Raw genomic sequence first — 19608 nt, 5'->3', positions numbered from 1 at the left:
TGCCTGTGCCCAGGTAGGAATCAGCTTTCGTTGTGTTGTTTGTGTGCGTCTTCAGCAAGGCGTTGTGCAAGGGAAGGCGGCATCATTTGTGACAGTTGTAGCTCTAAATAGGAAATGATTAATATTTCATGATTATTTTTCTGTAAGGCATGATTCTGTGGAGAATGCATCAGTCTGACTCGCTGCAGAGAACGATCCTGCCTTGCTTAGCTTTCTAAATGTAGTCAGGCGCTGCATGCTAATATACTTATATTAAATGAGACCTCTCTGGCTGTCTGACTAATGCTCCGCTGCCAATACGTCAGTACAAAAGTGAGCACTTAACTTTTGGAAACTTCTGTTTCATTCTCCAGTCTCCCAAGTTAGCTGTTTCTCACTCTTTCTCTGTGCTGAGTACCTTTGATCTAGGTTTAACAAAAGGAATAATGCAAGGCAGTTCTGTGAGGTCATGAATGTTAACCGATTCCATCAATTGCAACATCTTGGATTCTGCTGAAAGTTGTTCCTTTTTTTTTTTTTTCTTATTTATTTTTCCTTTTCTTGAGTCATGAGCAAACCTCCTTTAAAATATTCCAGACAGTTTTAAAGAAAGGCTTAGCCATAATGTAGCTGGGTGCTGTTAAGTGCCATAAATTGGGATGAAAGAAACTGAGGGACAGATTCCTACTTAGGTGTATGGGTTCCATTCATTAATCTGAATTCAGTCAGACCAGAAGAAAATGAGACTAAAAGATGATGTATTTTCCCTCAGACTATTATAATGGCTTAATCCTTGTGCAAACAGCAATACTGGAACATAAATAATTCACAGCAGATTCTTCTGGTCCCAATCAGGGTTCCATTCTGTTAGACACCATAGAGAATACTACAAAAGCAGGACGAAGGAGAGTTAAGACTGCAGAGAAAACAGATGTTAGGAAGTGTCATCATTAAGGTGGTCTGTGAAATGTTAATTTTACTCTCCCTTCTACTCCCTTGCATGTGCTACACTTGTTCTTGATCACATTCATGTTTACCAGCTCAGTCTATACAATGGAGTGGGCATACTTATTATAATCAAGCAAAACAAAGACTTCTGATTCTTTCTAGGATGCCATTTAAAAGTTGGAATTTGTTTTATAACCCAGCTGCTCCAGGTCTATAAGGGCTGTCTATAGACTCTACATAAGGCAGAAAGGAGTGTGTAGGAATACAAGCCAGTTCTGCATTCATATGATGCTTGGAAGTACGTTTCGGAGAGAAATAGTTTGCCACGTTAGAAATTCTTTGCAACCTCATTGTGACAGTGTCATCCAAGAACTTTTATTTTCAGTATCCAAGGATTCAGGGATTTCGAAAATTACATAGCTGGATTTGTTTTTATTTTATGTCAAAAAAAAAAAAAAGAGATAAAATAACCCCTTTGAGGTGTGTGTATTTTTCGGTAGATATGGGCATATACTGTGTTTATTCAATGTTCAGTCTTTTCAGGCTAGTGCAGCTGATATGTCAGGCAAGACTTGCTCAGCACTATTAAAATTCATATTGCTTTATGAATTTAAGATTTACATCAGCACAATGCAAACTATGAATGCAACAGATATTCGGTAGGTCACAGCAGTCTTCAGATAATAAGCAATATTGCCATGGGAAGATACTGTATTTATCAGTGGGTTGTAGGTACTGCCATAGATGATGATCTTTGTGGCAATTAAATTTGCATGCTTGCTTTACAAATTGAGTGCCTGAAAGTCATTGTCTGGTTTGTTTGTTTTTCTTTCTTTCTTTATTTTTTTTTCCCTTAAAGAGTCATTCTTGTTAAGAGCAGTGATTGAACTTGGTTTTAATAACTATAAAAGGGAGGTTTTGTTTTGTCTGATAGCACTGGCACAGAAAAGCCTCTGCAGTTCTTTTTGGTTTCCAAGTTAATGCTGCCTTGATGCTGCTGACTATCAATGCAGTCTCTGTGCCATGGCTGCCTAAGCAGCTGTGAAAAATAACAACATAAACTTAGATTTAAGAATTTTCAATAATAATTTAAAAGTACAGCTAAAGGTTCTCATTCACCAAACACTGACTGCTTCTCAAAACGGTTAGGCACACATTTAATTTTGTGCATATTCCGAATGAGTTCGGTCTTAATATAACCGAAACATGTACTTCCAATTCTCTTGTTTTACTGCTTTTTTTTTTTTATTTAAAGCAAATAAATAGCTGTGATTCAGATACGTGTTTTATGGATAAAAATCAGGGGACACAACTGCAGTTGTGTGCCCAAATTTAATCTTAGGAGCAGGTTTTGTACTTCTGCTTCCCTACAGGTTAATTGTGCTGGGATTTGCTCTGTTATGCTTCTCACTTCGACTGATTTTTCCTAGTATTTCTCTTTTATTGCAAGCCTCATTTCATACATTTAATATCACTGTTCATCAGCCTAATTACCCCTTGGTCCCACCTCTTTGGCACAGACCCTGGAAGTGAGACTCATGATTCCTGCCTCAGCCGCCGGCCCATCTGCTTTTTCCAGTTCAGAGGCTCTGGATGTGGTCTCCAGAGGAGCATCTGTCTTCTCAGCTGCCTGGGCTCAGGTACTGCAGCTGCATGGCTGAGGACTGAAACGTTTTGTTCTCTTCCTGATTTCTACCCCATCTCCTCATGTTACAGTTCTTCCTTCCCATTTCTTCCTGTCTTGTAAAAAAAAAAAAAAAAAAAAAAAAAAAAACAAACAACTCTGTTCTACTACGACCACCACTACTGCTATTGCTACTACTAACAATAATACTAATACAGCAGGATTTGATGCCCTTCACAATGCTTAGCAGTGAGAAAGGAAATCCTTCCAAAATTGCTCACGGAGAACTGCCGCTGCACGGGGCTGAATCTGTACCCACCAACTGCTGCTGCCTCCTCCAGAGCAGAGTCTGGGGGAATGAGAAAAGCACTGTCATGTGCTTGGGTAAAAACACCCAGTGGAGGCTTATACAAAGAGTCGGTGAGCTGGGACAGCTTCTGCAGCCCTGGTCTGAGAGAGGAGCCTAGCAGTGGTGTAGTGCTGCACGGAGCATGATGTACTCCCACTGCGATGGAAACCAGCCCATCAGGAGGAGCTGAAGAAGATACCACTTCTACAGACATCTGTGGCGGTGACTTCCTGATTACAGGCAAGTGACACCAACCCAGAAGGGTTGTCATTTTGTTTGGTGGTTGTTGTTGAATGTAAAATATCCTGAAACAGCTATGTAAAATTGAGTACCTCATCAATATTACATCTGCGACAGATGATGAAAACCTCCCTGCATGGACAATAATCCATTTAGTTCATCCCGCAAGATCTCCAGTGCCAGATGCAGTATCTGGCCTTTTGATTCAGCTTTGAGATTCACTAGTGGAAAACCACAGGCAGCCAAACAAATCCCTGTTGACTACATATCTACGCAGGAGCATACGCAAGCCACGCTCTAGGTAAGGCTGACAGTAATTCATTGCTGTGCTTTGCGACCTGATTTTAAGCAGCTGCAATGAATTGCTTTTGCCTTGAATTACAAACAATTTATTTGGGGCAAACCAGGCCACTTCCATGGGATCATGCTGAATGTGGTAGATAGATGACAGAATGCCTGCCATGTTTTGGGAGATGACCACTGAGTCCTCGGGGGAGGCAGCTCACGTTTGTGAGCAGCTCCTGCTGGTGGGAGGCCCCCAGGTGACGGCACTGCAGCAGCAGGACTGCCCCGCAGTCACGTTAAGAGCTACAGGTCTGGTGGAAAACATATCGTGTGCTGACCCAGACCCTTCCCCATCACGTTGCATTGCACAGAAGAGAAGATCACTGAAAACTGGGTTGGTTTTAGGCATGGGCAAACTAGGCAATTTCCTAGGGTGGTGAAATGGAACAGGTAGAAGAATTGCAGCATTAAGTGCAGAAAGGGAGAGGGCCTGACTCTGTGAGCAGCTCAGGCTCTGTCCCTACATGGTGTCCCCACATCTGGGAAGTTTGCTTGGTCTTAAAGCTGTGGGATATGGAATGAAGATACATGTAGTGCTGGGGAAGCTACTGCCACCATCATATAAATCAATGCTGCTGCCAGCAGGCAAAGGCAAAATGACATTACCTTGTTATCACTACCCTCATTTGATGCATGTGGCAGCAGAAGTCAGTTTGCCCCACCCAGTTGAAAAGCCCTGGGTGAATGTGGGGTCTTTTTCAGTGTAAAGCAGTCTCAGCTGGAGCTTGTGCAAATGGGATCCAAAAAAATCGGTCCCACCCTGCTGGAAAAGTGCATTTCCTGCAGCCAAAGCTGTGCTGGCAGGTTGTGGCTGAAGAAACAGGAGTAAACAGCATCTATGGAGTTTATGGTTGGCTTTAAATGTATCTGGCAGCAAATTTCCGGAGAAAGGATGCTGCAGATATGGGGTGAGATGCAATAACGTGTCTGTTTAATTTCAGATATGAACCCTACTGGATCTGAATTATTAGCCCAGCACTGAAACAGCTATTTTCATGACAAGCCTTCTGTCGCCTGCAGGGATCCCTGGATACAAACGGTTTGTTTTGAGTACATTTCATTCAATTGGAAAAATAGCTTATGTTTAATATTTTATAAAAGAGGCTGTGTGTTTTATCTCTGCTGTTACAGGATCTATGCTGTCCATCTTCCATGTGTACCCATTCTTTTATGCAACTCTTCTGTTCTGAGGCGAGAAAAAATATCCTGCACCACACAGGGCTATCTTATGCTTAAGCTAGGAGCGCCCAGCAAGTCGCTCGCAGTCAAAAGCCATTTGCACTGATCTTCAGACAAGACAGCGGGCAGGCTGCTTTCTTAGGGGGCATTTGTCCCTTCCTCAACTGATTTGCTTGGTATCCTTTTCCTTCCTGAATTATAACAAGCTCTGAGACACCAATGTTGGGGAAGCATGGCAGTCCCTACACCCACTGCCCCTCTTTAAGGCCTTGCAAGGAAAACCTGCTTCATCCTCATGCCCTCCCTGGGGCTCCCCGTGGGACTCTCGCCCAGGCCAGAGCAGCTTTCCCGTCCTGTGATGTTATCTCAGCGGCAGCCTGGTGCTGGGAAGGGCACGCTGCTTCTCTGCCGCTTACCAGCCTTGTGTAGCACACAGAGAGTATTTGCCTTAGTGGAAAATTGTGGCATTTTCTCCTAATTATATGGGTTTTACTTGCCAGTCAAGGCTCTGATAGCTGAGAGAGAGAAGCAAGGCTGCTATCTAAAACCACGTGGAGGTCCAAGACAAGCGTTCTTCGCAGCTTGCAGAGGTGTTGCTAGGTGTCATTTAGTTTTCAGCCTCTTTGGAGGACTGAGGGCACTGTTTACTTTTTTGTATTTGCTGGAGAGGGGAGCAACCCGCCTAGCACTTTTTCCCTACCCCATGAGAGCCACTCAGGACCAAGCGGTCACAGAAGCATTTTCCAGATGTTAATATGGGGAGAGGAAGTCTCAGAGAAAAATGTTTCTGGTTTACTTCCAGAGGTGAATGCTGCATGTTCCTGGTTGTGATATATACATACATATTTTGTTTTAAGTAGTTGCTTCTGAGGCACTGTGGGATGCTTTGTGCCCAGCTCTATGCACCCTCGGGCTCCCACCTGTGTTGGGAGGAGCACAGGAGCCCACATGCACTTACAGGAGGCAGTGGTGGTGCTTTATTCCTGTGCCTCTTGCTGTTCAAGGCCTCTGAGGTTCAGGCCTTGCTTGATCCTCCTGTCACTGTCCCAGGGAAGCTGCCATGAAGCCGGCCAGCTCTCCCAGGCTGTATATCCTGAAAGGCAACGTCAGTACGGGTCAACCCTAAAAATGCAAACCCTCAACTGTAATGCTCATGTGACAAATATTACTAGCTATAAGTGCATGGGACAGTATGAATTTGTGCTCTCCTTCTGATGATATCATTCAGGCTTATTTTGAATTCACCTTTAAACTTTAAATAAATGGACACAAAGTGAGGCATTTCTGCCTTGTCCACGGGAGCTAATTTGGTGGTTCCAGATCCGTTTGCCCTCTTCTTGGTAAAAGTTTTATTTGGGGAGAAATTCTACACCGCTGGCTCTGCGCTGTGCTTTGCAGTCAGTCTCATTTTTTTTCTATTTTTATCACATTCGTGACCAAATGCTAAATTTGGTTTTGACCCAGCTCTATATAAATTACTGTAGCAATAGGGCTGGAACCTATGAAGTTACATACTAGGCAATGAAGGGCAAGCCTATGACCACAGAAAATGCTGTAATGGCACTGGTGGAGGTAATGATGCTAGCAAAGACAATGCAAGAGAAAATGGTAATAACTTTTTATGACAAGGAAGCAGAGCATGGCTTATTGCCCTTGTAGCCTTGGCAGATAGACCCTCACATGCTGTGCAGCTAAAGCACCCATTGTCCTAATGGCTTGGGAATAACATTTGCCCCCATTAAGCATGCAGGTGTGTGATTTCGTGCTTTGAGAATGGCTGGAGCCTCAACAAATGAATAAGAAAAGGAGTGTTATCTAATAGGTGGCAATTTTGCTGCTCTAACCCCTATCCTGCATTGTCAGGCAAGTAAGCAGGTAACAAAGCAAACGTTTGATGCCAGAGGGAGAGGGATCCAAAATCACTGAACTTTTCTGTGTTTGTGAGTAATAAATATGAAAATTAATGAGGCTTTGATGTAATTTTGGACTTGGTGCTTAGGGACGTGGTTTAGTGGGTGGTATCGGTGGTAGGGGGATGGTTGGATGAGATGATCTTGGAAGGCTTAGCCAACCATAATGATTCCACAATTCTAATTAAGGAATAGAAATGGCTTAGCCCCAAAATCATGAAGTTTCTGCAGAGCAGAATCGCAGGAATAATTTAGCAAAGGACTAAATAATGTAACTAATCCTATGTCCAACAGTGAAGCTGCTTCTACCCAGTTATTTAAAATGAAGCATCATGTAAATGTGTGAACATACCGCTCTTGCGGTAGCATCATTCACTCCCACATAAAACCTTTGTGCTTTTGTGAAAGCATCACTGCAGGTCACTTCTGGAGGACACGTACTGCAGAAACGCCACGTTTCCCTCACAGAAACGCCCATGAGCTGGGACTGGGTTGTCCCCTGAGCCCCAGGGTGCCCTGGCAGTGCGGTGCTGCAGCCTCGGGCCTGCTGGCTGCCATTTGTTCCTTCTCCCACCTAAACATGCCGGCCTCAGCCTGCTCTCTGCTCCTGTCCTCTCCTGCCAGGCTAGCTTTGCCTGTGAGGGTTATGCCCTGTGTAGAAAAGCATGAATTAAATCCACAGCCTATCTACAAACCAAGAGCTCTGACCAGGTTCTCCTGTCTGCCCCACACCCCTGCTGTCGGGGCAAAACACAAGTACAGCTCTCTTCTGTTTACTTTTTATTTTGGAGTGAGAGACAGTGCCCAGTGCTCCTGCAGTCACCAGGCCCTACCTGGGGACAGGGAAAGGGAGCCAGACCTGCACAGAGCCCTGGCTCACATCCAGGGCTGGTGTCTGACGGAGTAACTACATCAGAGGGAAGGGCTTAGGAGGGAGAGTATTATGGGAAAATGATGCAAAGGGAAGGACAAAGTAGTACGTAGCACAGGACAGAGAAAATAAAAGAAAGGCAGTAAAGTGCTCTGTGCCCTTCCCCGCTGAACCTGCAGCAGGGAGCGGAGCAGTTCCTTGAAAAGAGGTGAAAGTGAAGTGGTCACCCTTGTTTTTTTCTGAGTCAGTTTTGGTGCAGGACACGTGGCTGGGATGGAGCTCGGCCGTGTTGTGCTGCTGGCATGGCCCCGCGGGCGATGCCTCACCAGGGCGCCGCTGCCCTGCGCCCCGCTGCTTCTGGTCTGCGAGGGGCAGAGAGCCTGGCCACGCTAATTAAAACTCCTTCCTCAGTGCTCCTTGGCAAGGTGCAAAGAAATCCTCTTTTCATCCTTAATGACTAAAAATAAATCCTATTTTGGGTTTAAGAAGGAGCCGCGTGACTGAAATGAGCCGTTCAGTTTCATTCATGTTTGCTGTCTATTAATCTGTTCTCTTCACCCTCAGCAGGGTATGACTCAGAGCTTCTCATTGTCTTCCTCCCTAAACTATATGTGTTTTGACTTTAAATTCTGCCGTCTGACGCACAGCAGTGCTGAAATCATGACAGTTTGATCCAGCCAGCTCCCCGGAGACTCTTGATCTTTAGTGCCTGGTAAACGTAACACCCCTCACAGCTATGCAAAGCAGATATTGATATTTTTACACCAAATGTTGGTAAGCAGATGTCACAGGCTGGTGAAGATCTTTGAAACTCCACGGGAGGAAATACGCGTGTATGTACGTGGGGGAGGCCTGGAGATAAAAATACTATGGTGGTTATGGGAGAAGATATACATTCCTTAATCTGTTGGTGTTTTGCTATTCTTGTTCGTGGTGATCAAAGTGGAGGCTGCACTGGAACAAGTACAACAATAAATTCATTCCCTGTTGATTCATCTGCTGCTTTTACACCCTCCTGCCAGCCATGGCTTCTTGCCTCCTCTCCTGTCAGAGGCAGTGGCTGACCCCAGTGCCCCCGTCTTTGCTGGCTGCTTTTTGGGACCCGGGGCCAGGTGTGGCAGGACCTCAGAGTCTGGGTCATGATGGCAGGCTCCAGACTGGCCAGGAGCAGGGGAGGACCCAGCACTGTGCCGAACGAGGCCCAGCAGGAGACAGGGGGCACTGGCCATGCCTGGAGCCGTGCTGTGGACATGCCTCGGGCATGGCTCTCCACGGGCCGAGCTGTGCCTGCAGAGCTGTGGGACCCGCGCTGCCTCCGTGCTCCTCGTTTTGTTAATTCTTTTTTTTTTTAAGTGCAGGCAGTATGAAATCCTGAACAGGTTAATTTTGGGGTGAAAGTCCAAGTTTATTTTCTTGTTGTCCATAGCAAAACCTGTTCTTGAGGCATCCCTACGGGGCATGCAGCACCACTTCAGGGAGGTGTGTTGGGCAGGCTCGCTGCGGGCCTACAAAGCCTTCCTGCGGCGTGGAGTAACGCACAGAGGCCTGCAGCCACCATGGGCCCCTGCCTTGGCACCCATGCTTTTAAAGAACTGTGTGCAAACCACAAAGTCCCTGATTTCCTTACAGTGTTACATTTTCCCTGCCCCTTACAACTTTGGTAATGGAATTTGAACCATTTACTGTGTACTAAATTTAGGGAGGCCAAAAATGTTTGCATACAAATATGTTTGATTTCCCAAGAATGTGAAATGAGCAGAAAATAAGAAATATAATTTTGGGCCAAAGCAGAGGTCAAGTATTTTAAAATCAAAATCATTTAAATTAATCTATATCTGTGGTGACAGGAGAACTTTTTTTCTGACGAAAGCAAACCTCCCCCTTCTCATTACAAACAGAATAAATGCAGATACTCCAGTCAGATGAGGAATGAATTCTAAATGTGACAATGGCACTTACTTACTCTGTAGGAAATGCCACGTCTGTAATGAATTGTAAATTATTTTTAGTTGCCCCTGGAAACGGAGGAAGGGGGAAGAACCATCAATATTGACACAACCCCGCTTTATTTTTAAGCAGCACTGATCTTTTGGTGACTCCAATTAGATGAGGAGAGAGAGAGAGCTGAAGTGAAGGGTACAGCCTGCAGACTATTTTGGGTTTTAGACAACGGAGGCAAAGGAGCCAAACAAATGTGCTGCCTGCTGCTGTGCATTACTTCTGTGTCGCCGTAACCATCAAGATCATTGCTTTGTCCTGTGTGAGCTGGGGCAGGAGGCAGGTCTCACCGGGACTCCATGGTCTGTGGGTGGTGGTGGTGGCAGCTGGGGGTCCTTGCCACCATCACCTTCACCTTACCACCATCTTCAGTGATAACGAGCTCAATGGGTGTGACAAACCACAAAGGGCTTGGTCCTCTTGCATCTGTTTGCTGCAATGGAGATCCCTCACCTCCCTGAAGTTTTGCTTACTCTTAAGTTAACATGCAAGATGCAGGTTTGATTTGCTTCTAGCCTCTCATGATGCATAACTGCAAGGCAGAGCATGAGACAGGGCAAACCATTCAGAGAAAATGTTACATTTATTGCTGTTCTGTTCCCAGCATACACAAGAGGATGCAATATGGTCAAAATGCCTTCAGAAAAACAAGATTACCATCCTCCTATGGTTAAGCAGTTGATATTGAGCTAGTTCTAATGCAATTACCTAAATTTCAGAGATGCTGTGTTGTGATCCTACTCTTGCATAAAATGCCATGGAACTTCTAATGACAGCACAGATCAAATTTTCTGTTTCATGACTCATTCCAAAGAAAAGAGTGCAACACACACACACAGAGTACATTAATTAAGGGCCTCCTTACAGGACCACGTGAATACAATCATTAGCACAAAGCCCATGCAAAACAAACATTTTGATGTGGAGTAAAATTGACAGCTCACTTGTGGCTAGCCTTCTGTAAATTTTATCCACTGAACCCAAAATAGCCACGGCAGAGCACTAAGCCAAGTGTCTGACTTCACACACTGTGAATCTCAAGTGAGAGGCTAAGGAACAGAGGAAAGCATCGTGCTGATGTGCCAATTAATCTGAGCTGTCTGAAATACGCACTGATGCTGAGGATCAGGGATAGGTGGATGGGGGCAGTAGGATGACTTCATGTGAAAGAATTTGCTAGACAATTGTTGGGTGTTTGGTCATGGACTGCACAAGAAAGGGTCTGTTGGAAGCCCATGCAGAGGTACAACAAAATTCTTGAAAATATGAATATTTTTTCTTTGATTTTTTTTGATTATTTTGATCACGATGGCTATTTTCACAATGGGCTAAGGTATGATAGCTGTAGTTATGTCTAACCACACATTTTGTGGGCATTTGGAACCCAGCTGACAGGACAGGTGCTGCTCAGCAGGACCCTTCCCAGGTGGTCAGGGTCGTGCATGGCTCATGTGGACCCTGCTCTCTGCCTACTGATGCTCCTCTGTCTCCATCATCAAGGATGTCACCATGGGTCCTAGCAGAACTTCTGGTTTAACTCATTTCTTTCTGGGTCCAGCCATCAAAGCAGGCATTTCAGGCTGTGCCTGGGTCCTGAACAAAACTGCTGCTGAGTTTCAGCACCGACAAAGATGGGTCCTGTAGTTTACTAATAACTCCATGTGAGGCGAAATGAGAGGCTCTCCATTTCAGCCCCAACAAATGCAGCATAGACAGTCCTTTTGTCTGTGCTCACAGCTGCAATTATTTCTACCTTGTTGTTCTTATGACAATTTAATTCTGTAACATTGATTGCCTTGGAAGGTATATTCATCCTATTCATCATTTTTTTTTTATTTTATATATATCTTGTGCTGTAAAAGGTCAAAATTGTCAGGAAAGATTTATTTTTGGGGAAAAGGAGTCCTTATCTAAAAGCCAGAGTAAAAGAACCTTTCTGGAAGAGAAGGGAAGCAGAAGGAGCGAGCTAAAACCCAGAGCAGCACCTGAAGCAGTGTGTTACATTCCATGCTTCCTGACTGATGGCAGACAGGTACTTACTCACCCTACTGATCTACGTGACCACGTGCTGGCCTTTTGGCACTGAGGGTGCGGACACTACACTTACACCCGAGGAGTGCTGCTGGCACGGCTGGGCCATGGTGCAGTGCCCATGCCTGCCCCGGGGGGGAGCAGGGTTGTCCCCCCCTGAACCAGCAGTGGGGTTCTTTGTGCCTTGTCCCTCCCTGACATGCTTCAGTCTGTCCGTCTGAAGGTTGCCATTCCCCTACTGCACCCAGCCCTTGCCTTGTCTGGAGCTCTTGGGCCTGTTGTGCTGGATGGGGAGGGCATGGACACCCCGAATTGTCCTTGCATTGTGGCAGAGCTGTCACTGTGTGACCAGGGCTCACCCAATGGTCACCCAACAGCTCACCCAAGGTCTTACCCAACAACATCTCACCCAATGGTCACCCAATGACTCACCCAACGGCCACCCAACAGCTCACCCAACACAGCCATTGAAAGGCCACCCCGTGCCCTGCAAAGGCCAGGTGCTTGGTGCGAGCATGGGGCTGCCCTACGCACTGACCCCACGGACCCCCGGCAGCCCCTTTCACCCCGCTGCACCCAGGGGTGTCTCAGCAGCGGGTTGCGCCCAACGTGCCCCACTGCCGCATCCCCCCTGCTTTCTGGAGCCGAGAAGCAACAGGCGCTGCCTGCCCCCTATACACAGTTCCCTTTTTTCCTCCTATTTTTTTTATCCTCCCTTTTTCCTTTTTTTCATATTTTTTTCGCTTTTTGACTTTTTTCTTCCCTTTTTTTCCCCTCTTTTTTTATTTTCCCCTCTATTCCCCTTCTTTCCCCTTCCCCGCTTTATGCCAGCACCCCCCCTTCTTTAGGCCCCCCCCAGTCCCACCTTTGGGTGTTGGGGGGGGTCCCTGCTCGGCGGTGGGCGGGGCCCCGCGGGCGGGGGGCGTGCCCCGTGGCGGTGCCGTCAGCAGCAGGGCGGTATAAGCGGGCGCTGTCCGGGTGCTGAAGGCGGCGGCGGCGGCGGCGGCGCGGCCAGGTGGGGGCTGCGGCGGGGGGCGCCGGGGGGCGGCCGGGGGCTGGCAGCGCCCCTGCCTCGCTCCTCGGGCACCGCTGGGGTGGGAGCCGGGGAAAAAAACGAGAGGGAACAGGGACGGGAGGGACGGGGGGGAGCTGGCGGGGTGGTGGCCGATGCGTGTGCGTTGAACGACGCGCACGGTTGGGGGGACACGGACCCGTCCGTGGGTCTGGGGGGTGTTGTGGGGCCGCTCCCGGGTGCTGTTAGGGGCCATCGAAGCTTTCCTGGGTGCGTTCGTTGGTTTGGGAGGTGTTGCGTTGCTGGCTGGTGCTGCCACGTTGAGTGTCGCCGGCTCGGCGTGGCACTGGGGCTGTGCCTAAGGACAAGATGCGAGGTTACCTTGGAGGCGAACGCGGTGTGATGAGCCCTGTGTGTGTCCACAGAGCCCAGCTGTCATTATGTGCGTTCAGAACTGCTGGCGGTTTGTTTGCTCTTCCCCTCCTCCTCCTCCTCCTCACCCCGTTCTGATTTTGTTCGTGTTTTGAGTCCCTTGCGGCATACCGGGTTAGGGAGGCTTTTATAACAGCAACTTTGCTGCAGTCACGCTGTGTACTGCAAAAGTAAATGGGAGGAAGAGTGCACGATGTGTTTCCTTATTGTCATGGAAAACTGCTGTTGGATCCCCTCTCAGACTCTAAAGGACTCATCTATAGGAAAGCTCATGAGTTTTCATAGCAAATTTTCACTGCAAACGTTACATCCACATCAAAAAAGACTGCTGGGAGAGAAAGGGAAAGAGAGAGGGAGAAAATTACTGCTACCATGGAAACATCCCAGTACGGAGATTTATTGTTTTGTCTCTTTTCCAGGGAACTTCTGTCAGTCTGCATTGCCTTTGTGCATGTTAAATTGTGAAGTCAATCTCCTCGTTTTATAAATAGAAACTTGTATATTTGTTGGCCAAAAAATGATTGTGCTGTCTGTTAGGTTCTAGTAGAGGAGAAAAAAAAATGCACTCCCCTTCCAGGCTAGCTTCACGATTATACATATGTAGATAAAACAACCATTTTAGCATATTGTCCTTTGAGAGGCACAAAAGAGAATATTTTACTATAGATCCTAAAGATAGGTAGTCTAAAACGTCTTCTGTTTTCTCAAAAAAAAAAAAAAAAAAAAGTGAAATTATGTCTGAGAAATTGGGGAGAGGAGTCCCCTCACCCTGAATAAGGCAGTATATTTAATTTTATGACCTGGACTCAAACTTTTGAAATAAATCATTTCCAGCTCCATTTGACAAAGGCTTTTGAGAATCATCTATGAATAAATTAGAATTGAAAATTGATCTAGAGACAAATGTAGTCCAAATGTCTAGAGAGGAACCACTAAGCTGCTATTCCTGCAAAGGAAATATTCCATTGAGCAACATCCTTATGGAACACCAAACAAAACTTTGTGGGGCTACACACGTTTTGATATTAATTGAATGATGCTGACTCTTACAAAGGGTATAGCAATACATAATTGTGTGCTGTGGAGGAGGCTGAGTTCCTGGTCTCTGTTAGTGGGATGTGCCTGGCAGATAATTATGGAACAACTCTCCCTTCCTCCTTTCTCAAAAACAATAGAGTTTCTCCTCTTCTTATCAAACTAACTCTATTAATAACCAGTTTCTCTGCTAGAAAAATCTTAATTCCATTTATTTGCTGCAATAGGTAGCAAAGTTGTTTTTTTTTTCTTTTTTTTTTTCTTCTTTTTTTTTTTTTTTTCTGCCTCAAGATATATACATTTATATATAGGACTAGTGCCTTTTCTGTGATTGATAGCAAATTAAGGGATGCGTTGGCTTTGTTTTAGGGCAAACACAGACCTAGAGGGTGGGACCTTCTAATCAGCTGTTCTGAAGTAATGCTTTCTGAAATCAATTCCCAAATGTATGCAGACTTGAGTATTCAAAAATGTCTGGGGAAATTGTTTTCTGTTATGGCTGTTAGCTTGCTCAGGCATACTGAGGTAAAAAAGCGGCTCTCTTTTTTAATTATTAAGTCACATTACGTTAGGAACAAAAACAGCGGAAAAATGTACAATTGAGCTGAAATGAGCATACTGATGCTCACTTTCTACGTGCAGCAGTAGGCAAACAGCAGTATACGTAGCTCTTGCAGCCTGTCATGAATCACCAACTTCTCGACAGGATGGTTTTACCAAGCCAAAAACAAAGGAGCCAAACCAGGTCAATTAAGCAAAGTGGTTTCTATCTTTACCATTTCTTTCTCGTTATTGTACTTTATTCATTAATGTAAATGGATCAGAAAAGAGACTAATCTGTCTCACGGCCCCAGGATATGAGCTCCCGAGCATCTCCTAGGAAATAAGTGACTGCAATTTTTCACTTCACAGAGCGGAGGGTGCTCGGCTCGCTGCAGGACTGGGCTTGTGCAGCTGTAGCCTCATACGCAGCAGTGCTGTCATTTTGTTAATTCAGTCTAATGCATATTTTTCCCACTTGTGTTCCTTTAAACAGAGTTTATTATTGGCTGGCTTAAACTGGACACACTGATGAGACATGGGTTTCTTTTGATGTATTCTAACTGAATTTATCTCATTTATACCAATAGTCAAGCTTCTGCTTGTCCTGGGACCTGATTCAATTTCTGCTGAAGTGAAAGAAAGAATGAAATCACCCCTCAGAATCTATTTACTTGAGCCTATTTCCAAAATTGTCATGGAACATAAAATAATTGTATTGTACCTGTATGATAAATTATAATTTGTCCTTTATATAGGGTATTACTGCCCATGGGAAGATGCATCACTCATAGAGCCCCTTAACTAAAATTCAGCTGCTATACAAATAAAGTTTTTGCTTGTTTGTTTGTTTTTATGAAATAGCAAAAAAGGAAGTAATAACACTAACAGTAATAACCGAAATAAACCTGCAAGTTATTTTATATGCCATGTTCTCCACTTCATTACATTAATTTTACTGCAGTCTAGCACTGTTCAGAGGTATTACCCGGACAGTAAATGAGATGCCCTATGGAACAATCTCACAAAATAATACTGTATGCAGTTTTAATATTAATATGTTGAGCTGCATTTAAATATATGGACATACTGTCTTTACCATTTGAAGCCTTCATTTTAATAATCCAAATGACATCTGGAATCCTCTATTGACATTTATTTAGCTATATAAGATTTTTATTTTTTACTTTGGCACTGCCATTGGAAAACTGATGCTCATAAAGTAAATTGAGCATAAAGATAAGACGTTTCTAGCTTTGCAAACCAATCATTTGCAATAAACTGAGGAGACAGGAAATGTTCAGAATATCTGAAAATAAATTTCCATTAAAAATATCTTCCATATATGAGCTCTATTAATATTTCATGAAGAATAAAAACATGTAGTACTAATATTCTTCACAATGAGTTCCTGTTTAAAATAACAATCTCTTTTTTACCTCTCAGTTTGCTAAGTTTGTCTCCATATATTAATTATCTCTTTTTTTCTTCTTCTTTATTTCAAGGAAATATACTAAATATGGCAGAAACTAAAACCTTCCAGCTTGGAGCAGCCTCCGCTGTCACCTTTTTCTTTGCCCTAATCTGTTGGGTTGATGCAGCTTCCTTCCAGCAATATCAGCTGCTTCAGAAGGACCCAGACTATGTAATGAAAAACTTACAAAGGTTTCCAAATCCTGATATGATCAAAGCTTTGGAATACATAGAAGATCTTCGCAAGCAAACTAACAAGGGAGAAAGCAGCCCTGATTACAACTCCTATCAAAGTGTCCCATACCTCCTGCAACAGAAAGAAAGCAAAGATCAGGTTCACCTACCAGAAAATGTGAGGGATTCTTTGACTGAAGATGAGTCTCAGTGGGTTAAGGTTATGTTGGAAGCCTTGCGACAAGCTGAGAAGGAGTCAAAAGTTGCCCCAAAGGAGAATAAACCTTATGGTCTGAGTTCCGATAATAGTTTTCCAGCTGGAGTAACAGATGATTATGAGGCTTACAAGTGGCCTGAGAGGTGGCAAAAATACCTCAAAATGCCTATTGGCCTCTATGAAGACAGTTCAAGAGACAGTCCTTTCAAGCGTACCAATGAAATAGTGGAAGAGCAATACACACCCCAAAGTCTTGCTACACTGGAGTCAGTGTTTCAGGAGTTGGGGAAGATGGCAGGACCTAGTAATCACAAGAAAGAGAGGCTGGATGAGGACCAGAAATTGTATGCAGACGATGAAGATGATGTGTATAAAGTGAATAACATTGCCTACGAAGATGTGGTTGGAGGAGAAGATTGGAATCCCATAGAGGAAAAAGTGGAAAGCCAAACGCAGGAAGAGATAAAAGACAGCAAAGAGGAAATTGATAAACATGAAGAGGAGATTGATGATGAAATGAAGAGATCAGGGAAACTCAGCTTCCCTGAGGATGAAATGAGAAGAGAGAATAAAGATCAAATGTCAGAGGATGTTTCAAAGCTAATGAATTATTACCTGAAGAGGCTGGTGGGCAATGCTGGAAATAGGAAATTAAGGACTGGAGGAGAACTTGAGGAGAAAAGAGCAGCCGCATTTTTGGATAAGCAACTTGATCCTCAGTCTATAGCTCAGTTAATAGAAATCTCAAGGAATTTACAAGTTCCTCCTGAGGATTTGATAGACATGTTGAAAGCTGGGGAAAAAAAGCAGCTTCAGAGCGAAAGGTTGGAAGCTGAGCAGGAAGCAGAGTTCCCAGAAGACCTTGATGAGATCGCTGAAGCTAATCTAGGACAGAGTGACATATTTAAAAGTAATGTAAACTCTAAAAATGGGTACATGAAGCAGCCTCTTAATGCAATTCCCGAAAATTTACCTGAAGACCTCAATATTGAAGACATAGTCAGTCTTCTGGGAACTGACAATTTAGGTAACCAGAATCCCTCCTACTTACTAAATCATCTTAATCAAGAAAATGATTTGCCAAGACTGCCTTACATTCCCAGAAGATTGAAAGGACGCCCATTTCCTAAAGCTGCGTGGATTAACGACTTGGAAAGGCGACAAATGGAGTATGAGAAACTGAATGAGAAGGATGAAGAGCTGGCTGATTACTTGGCAAAGATGCTGGCAAAATATCCTGAAGTTATCAATACGAGCCAGATGAAGCGAGTTCCCGTTCCAGCTTCTGAAAGCGACCTGCAGGAAGACGACCGGCTGGAGCAGGCCATCAGAGAGCACCTAGGCCAGGTGGGACCACAGGAGGCCGCGAAGCTGGCATCACTCAGCAAAAGGCTCTCCATGGCAGGGGACACCGATGACACGCAAAACAGGCAGTATCTGGATGAGGATATGCTAGCAAAGGTGCTAGAGTATCTAAAACAGGAGAAATCAGAGCTTGAAAGAGATCACATTACTAAACGGGCAATGGAAAACATGTAATTGTTCCCCAAATATGATTTCTCTCCCCAATGTGTTGACTTCTATCCCAATTCAGTTGTGATTTACTCCCACTCTCCCACTAAACAACTTATGGTAGACTACTTACCATTGAACAGTCTGCATATCTTTCTCAGAGCTGTTATCTTGTTTATTGATATACTTATGTATGTTATAAATGATGGGGCAAATAACAAATTGCTTCAAGTGTTTTAAGAAACAATTTAATGAAATCAAGTAAAACTACAATATGTAAACAACTGACCTTTGCATTGTTAATAAAACATGATAAATGAAAAGTGACAATTATCATTTGAAATTTTTAAGATTAATTGGATTATTTTGTTACTGTCTGTAGTGTTTTTTGTGGAGTATTGAATAAAAAAATAAAGCATTATATATATAGTTTTATTTACAAGGCTTTTTTCTATTCAGTGTTTTATTGTTGATGAATAAATTATTTCTGGACAATAGACTGTGTTTCTTTCTGGCACTTGATAAAGTCATAAAAATTAGAAATCAAAACATATTTTTACTTCTATGAACATTTTTTGAAGTCTATTATTTTACTGTGAATTAATTTGGTTGAATAATTATGTTTTTTCTATGCTGTAATACCACTGACTGGCATTATCATCAAGGGTACTGAATACCTGAAGAGCTTGCTGAGGTCAACCAGGGCAGTAACTGCATTAGATTTTTTTGAAAATTGGTCCCCAAATCATTAACGATTTTGTATCTCTTGGCAGAGGGGGAAGATAAATGATCTGTCTAAGACAGACAGACTATTGTGAAGCCCTAAAAATATAAAATTGAACCTTCATATCTGAACAGGAGACAGGAGGTTCTGCAGATGGGTTCCTTGCCACCTTTAATGATGGGTACCATGCAGAAAGAAACAAGCCCCAAGGGAAGCAGAGAACTAAGACTGCTGGTAACATCCCTTTCTTGTCTAACAAAATGGTTGCTAAATATACTCAGAAGCATACACAGAACCTTTATTATTCACTACATTACGTGATATTCTGGACACATGAAAGGTCTCTTGAGCGCCTGTTAAGACCTGTAGTGGATGTTCTGGAAAAGCTACAGCTCTTTTCCAGAACTAAATGTGCTTGTGTAACTCTGTGAGTCATACATGTTTTTCACTGGGGTATCTCAGCCATAAGCATTTCCAGGATTACAGTTTAAAAGTGGTTCTCCCTGAGGTATTCTTCAGCATCTCATCTCTGCTAAGTGGGGTGGGGATGATTTTTGGCGAGGTAATGTCTAATGAAGCAAAGTACAAAGGCTGCAGAAATAACACTTCATTTCCAGTGTCACCATTACCCGGAGCAATTGTAGATGATAGGAGTTCAGCCAGAGCGCTTGCTTTGGGCCACATTAAAATTCTTCTCTTCCTTCTTACTTGAATGAGTCAAAACATTAAGTATAGAGTTGAAAACATGCAAGAGTTAAATTCGCATCTGTACTCTAAGGAGGGACAAACCTGTTGGCATTCCAGCAGTAATTGCTTGTGACTCTGGCAATGTATTTTACTCAAAACAAAAATGTGCTTTAAAAATATACATGTATCACTTTTATCACTTTACTTCTTAACGTTGTCATTCTGCTTGATCCCAATACTGCTCTGGGCAGGGCTGGGCAAACCCCTTGGTGGGTACAGATGCCTTGCTGAAGGCTGTGCTGTGCTGGGGCAGGACCACGCAGCAGGA

The 19608-nt window shown here is 44.0% G+C and overlaps 1 protein-coding gene across 2 annotated transcripts; it reads left to right on the top strand.

The window, feature by feature from the left end:
• Window positions 1-4426: 4426 nt before the first annotated feature.
• On the top strand, window positions 4427-18298 carry SCG2 (secretogranin II). 2 transcript variants are annotated; one of them, XM_068692123.1, is made up of 2 exons: window positions 4427-4524; window positions 15999-18298. In XM_068692123.1, exon 2 carries the CDS (start codon window positions 16013-16015, stop codon window positions 17894-17896), a length of 1884 nt encoding a protein of 627 aa, XP_068548224.1. In that variant the 5' UTR covers window positions 4427-4524; window positions 15999-16012; the 3' UTR covers window positions 17897-18298. The 2 variants fall into 2 exon arrangements, with proteins under 2 accessions (XP_068548224.1, XP_068548223.1); XM_068692122.1 differs by lacking the exon at window positions 4427-4524 and adding an exon at window positions 12356-12489.
• Window positions 18299-19608: the final 1310 nt, after the last annotated feature.

Source organism: Anas acuta, chromosome 9 (genome assembly GCF_963932015.1).
Source record: "Anas acuta chromosome 9, bAnaAcu1.1, whole genome shotgun sequence".
Lineage (NCBI taxonomy): Eukaryota > Metazoa > Chordata > Aves > Anseriformes > Anatidae > Anas > Anas acuta.
The sequence above is the reverse complement of the archived record's forward strand: the minus strand, read 5'-3'. Positions and strand labels throughout refer to the sequence as shown.

Bases quoted from the DNA above. Each gene is read 5' to 3' on its own strand.
- SCG2 (XM_068692123.1), top strand. From the start codon at position 16,013: ATGGCAGAAACTAAAACCTTCCAGCTTGGAGCAGCCTCCGCTGTCACC.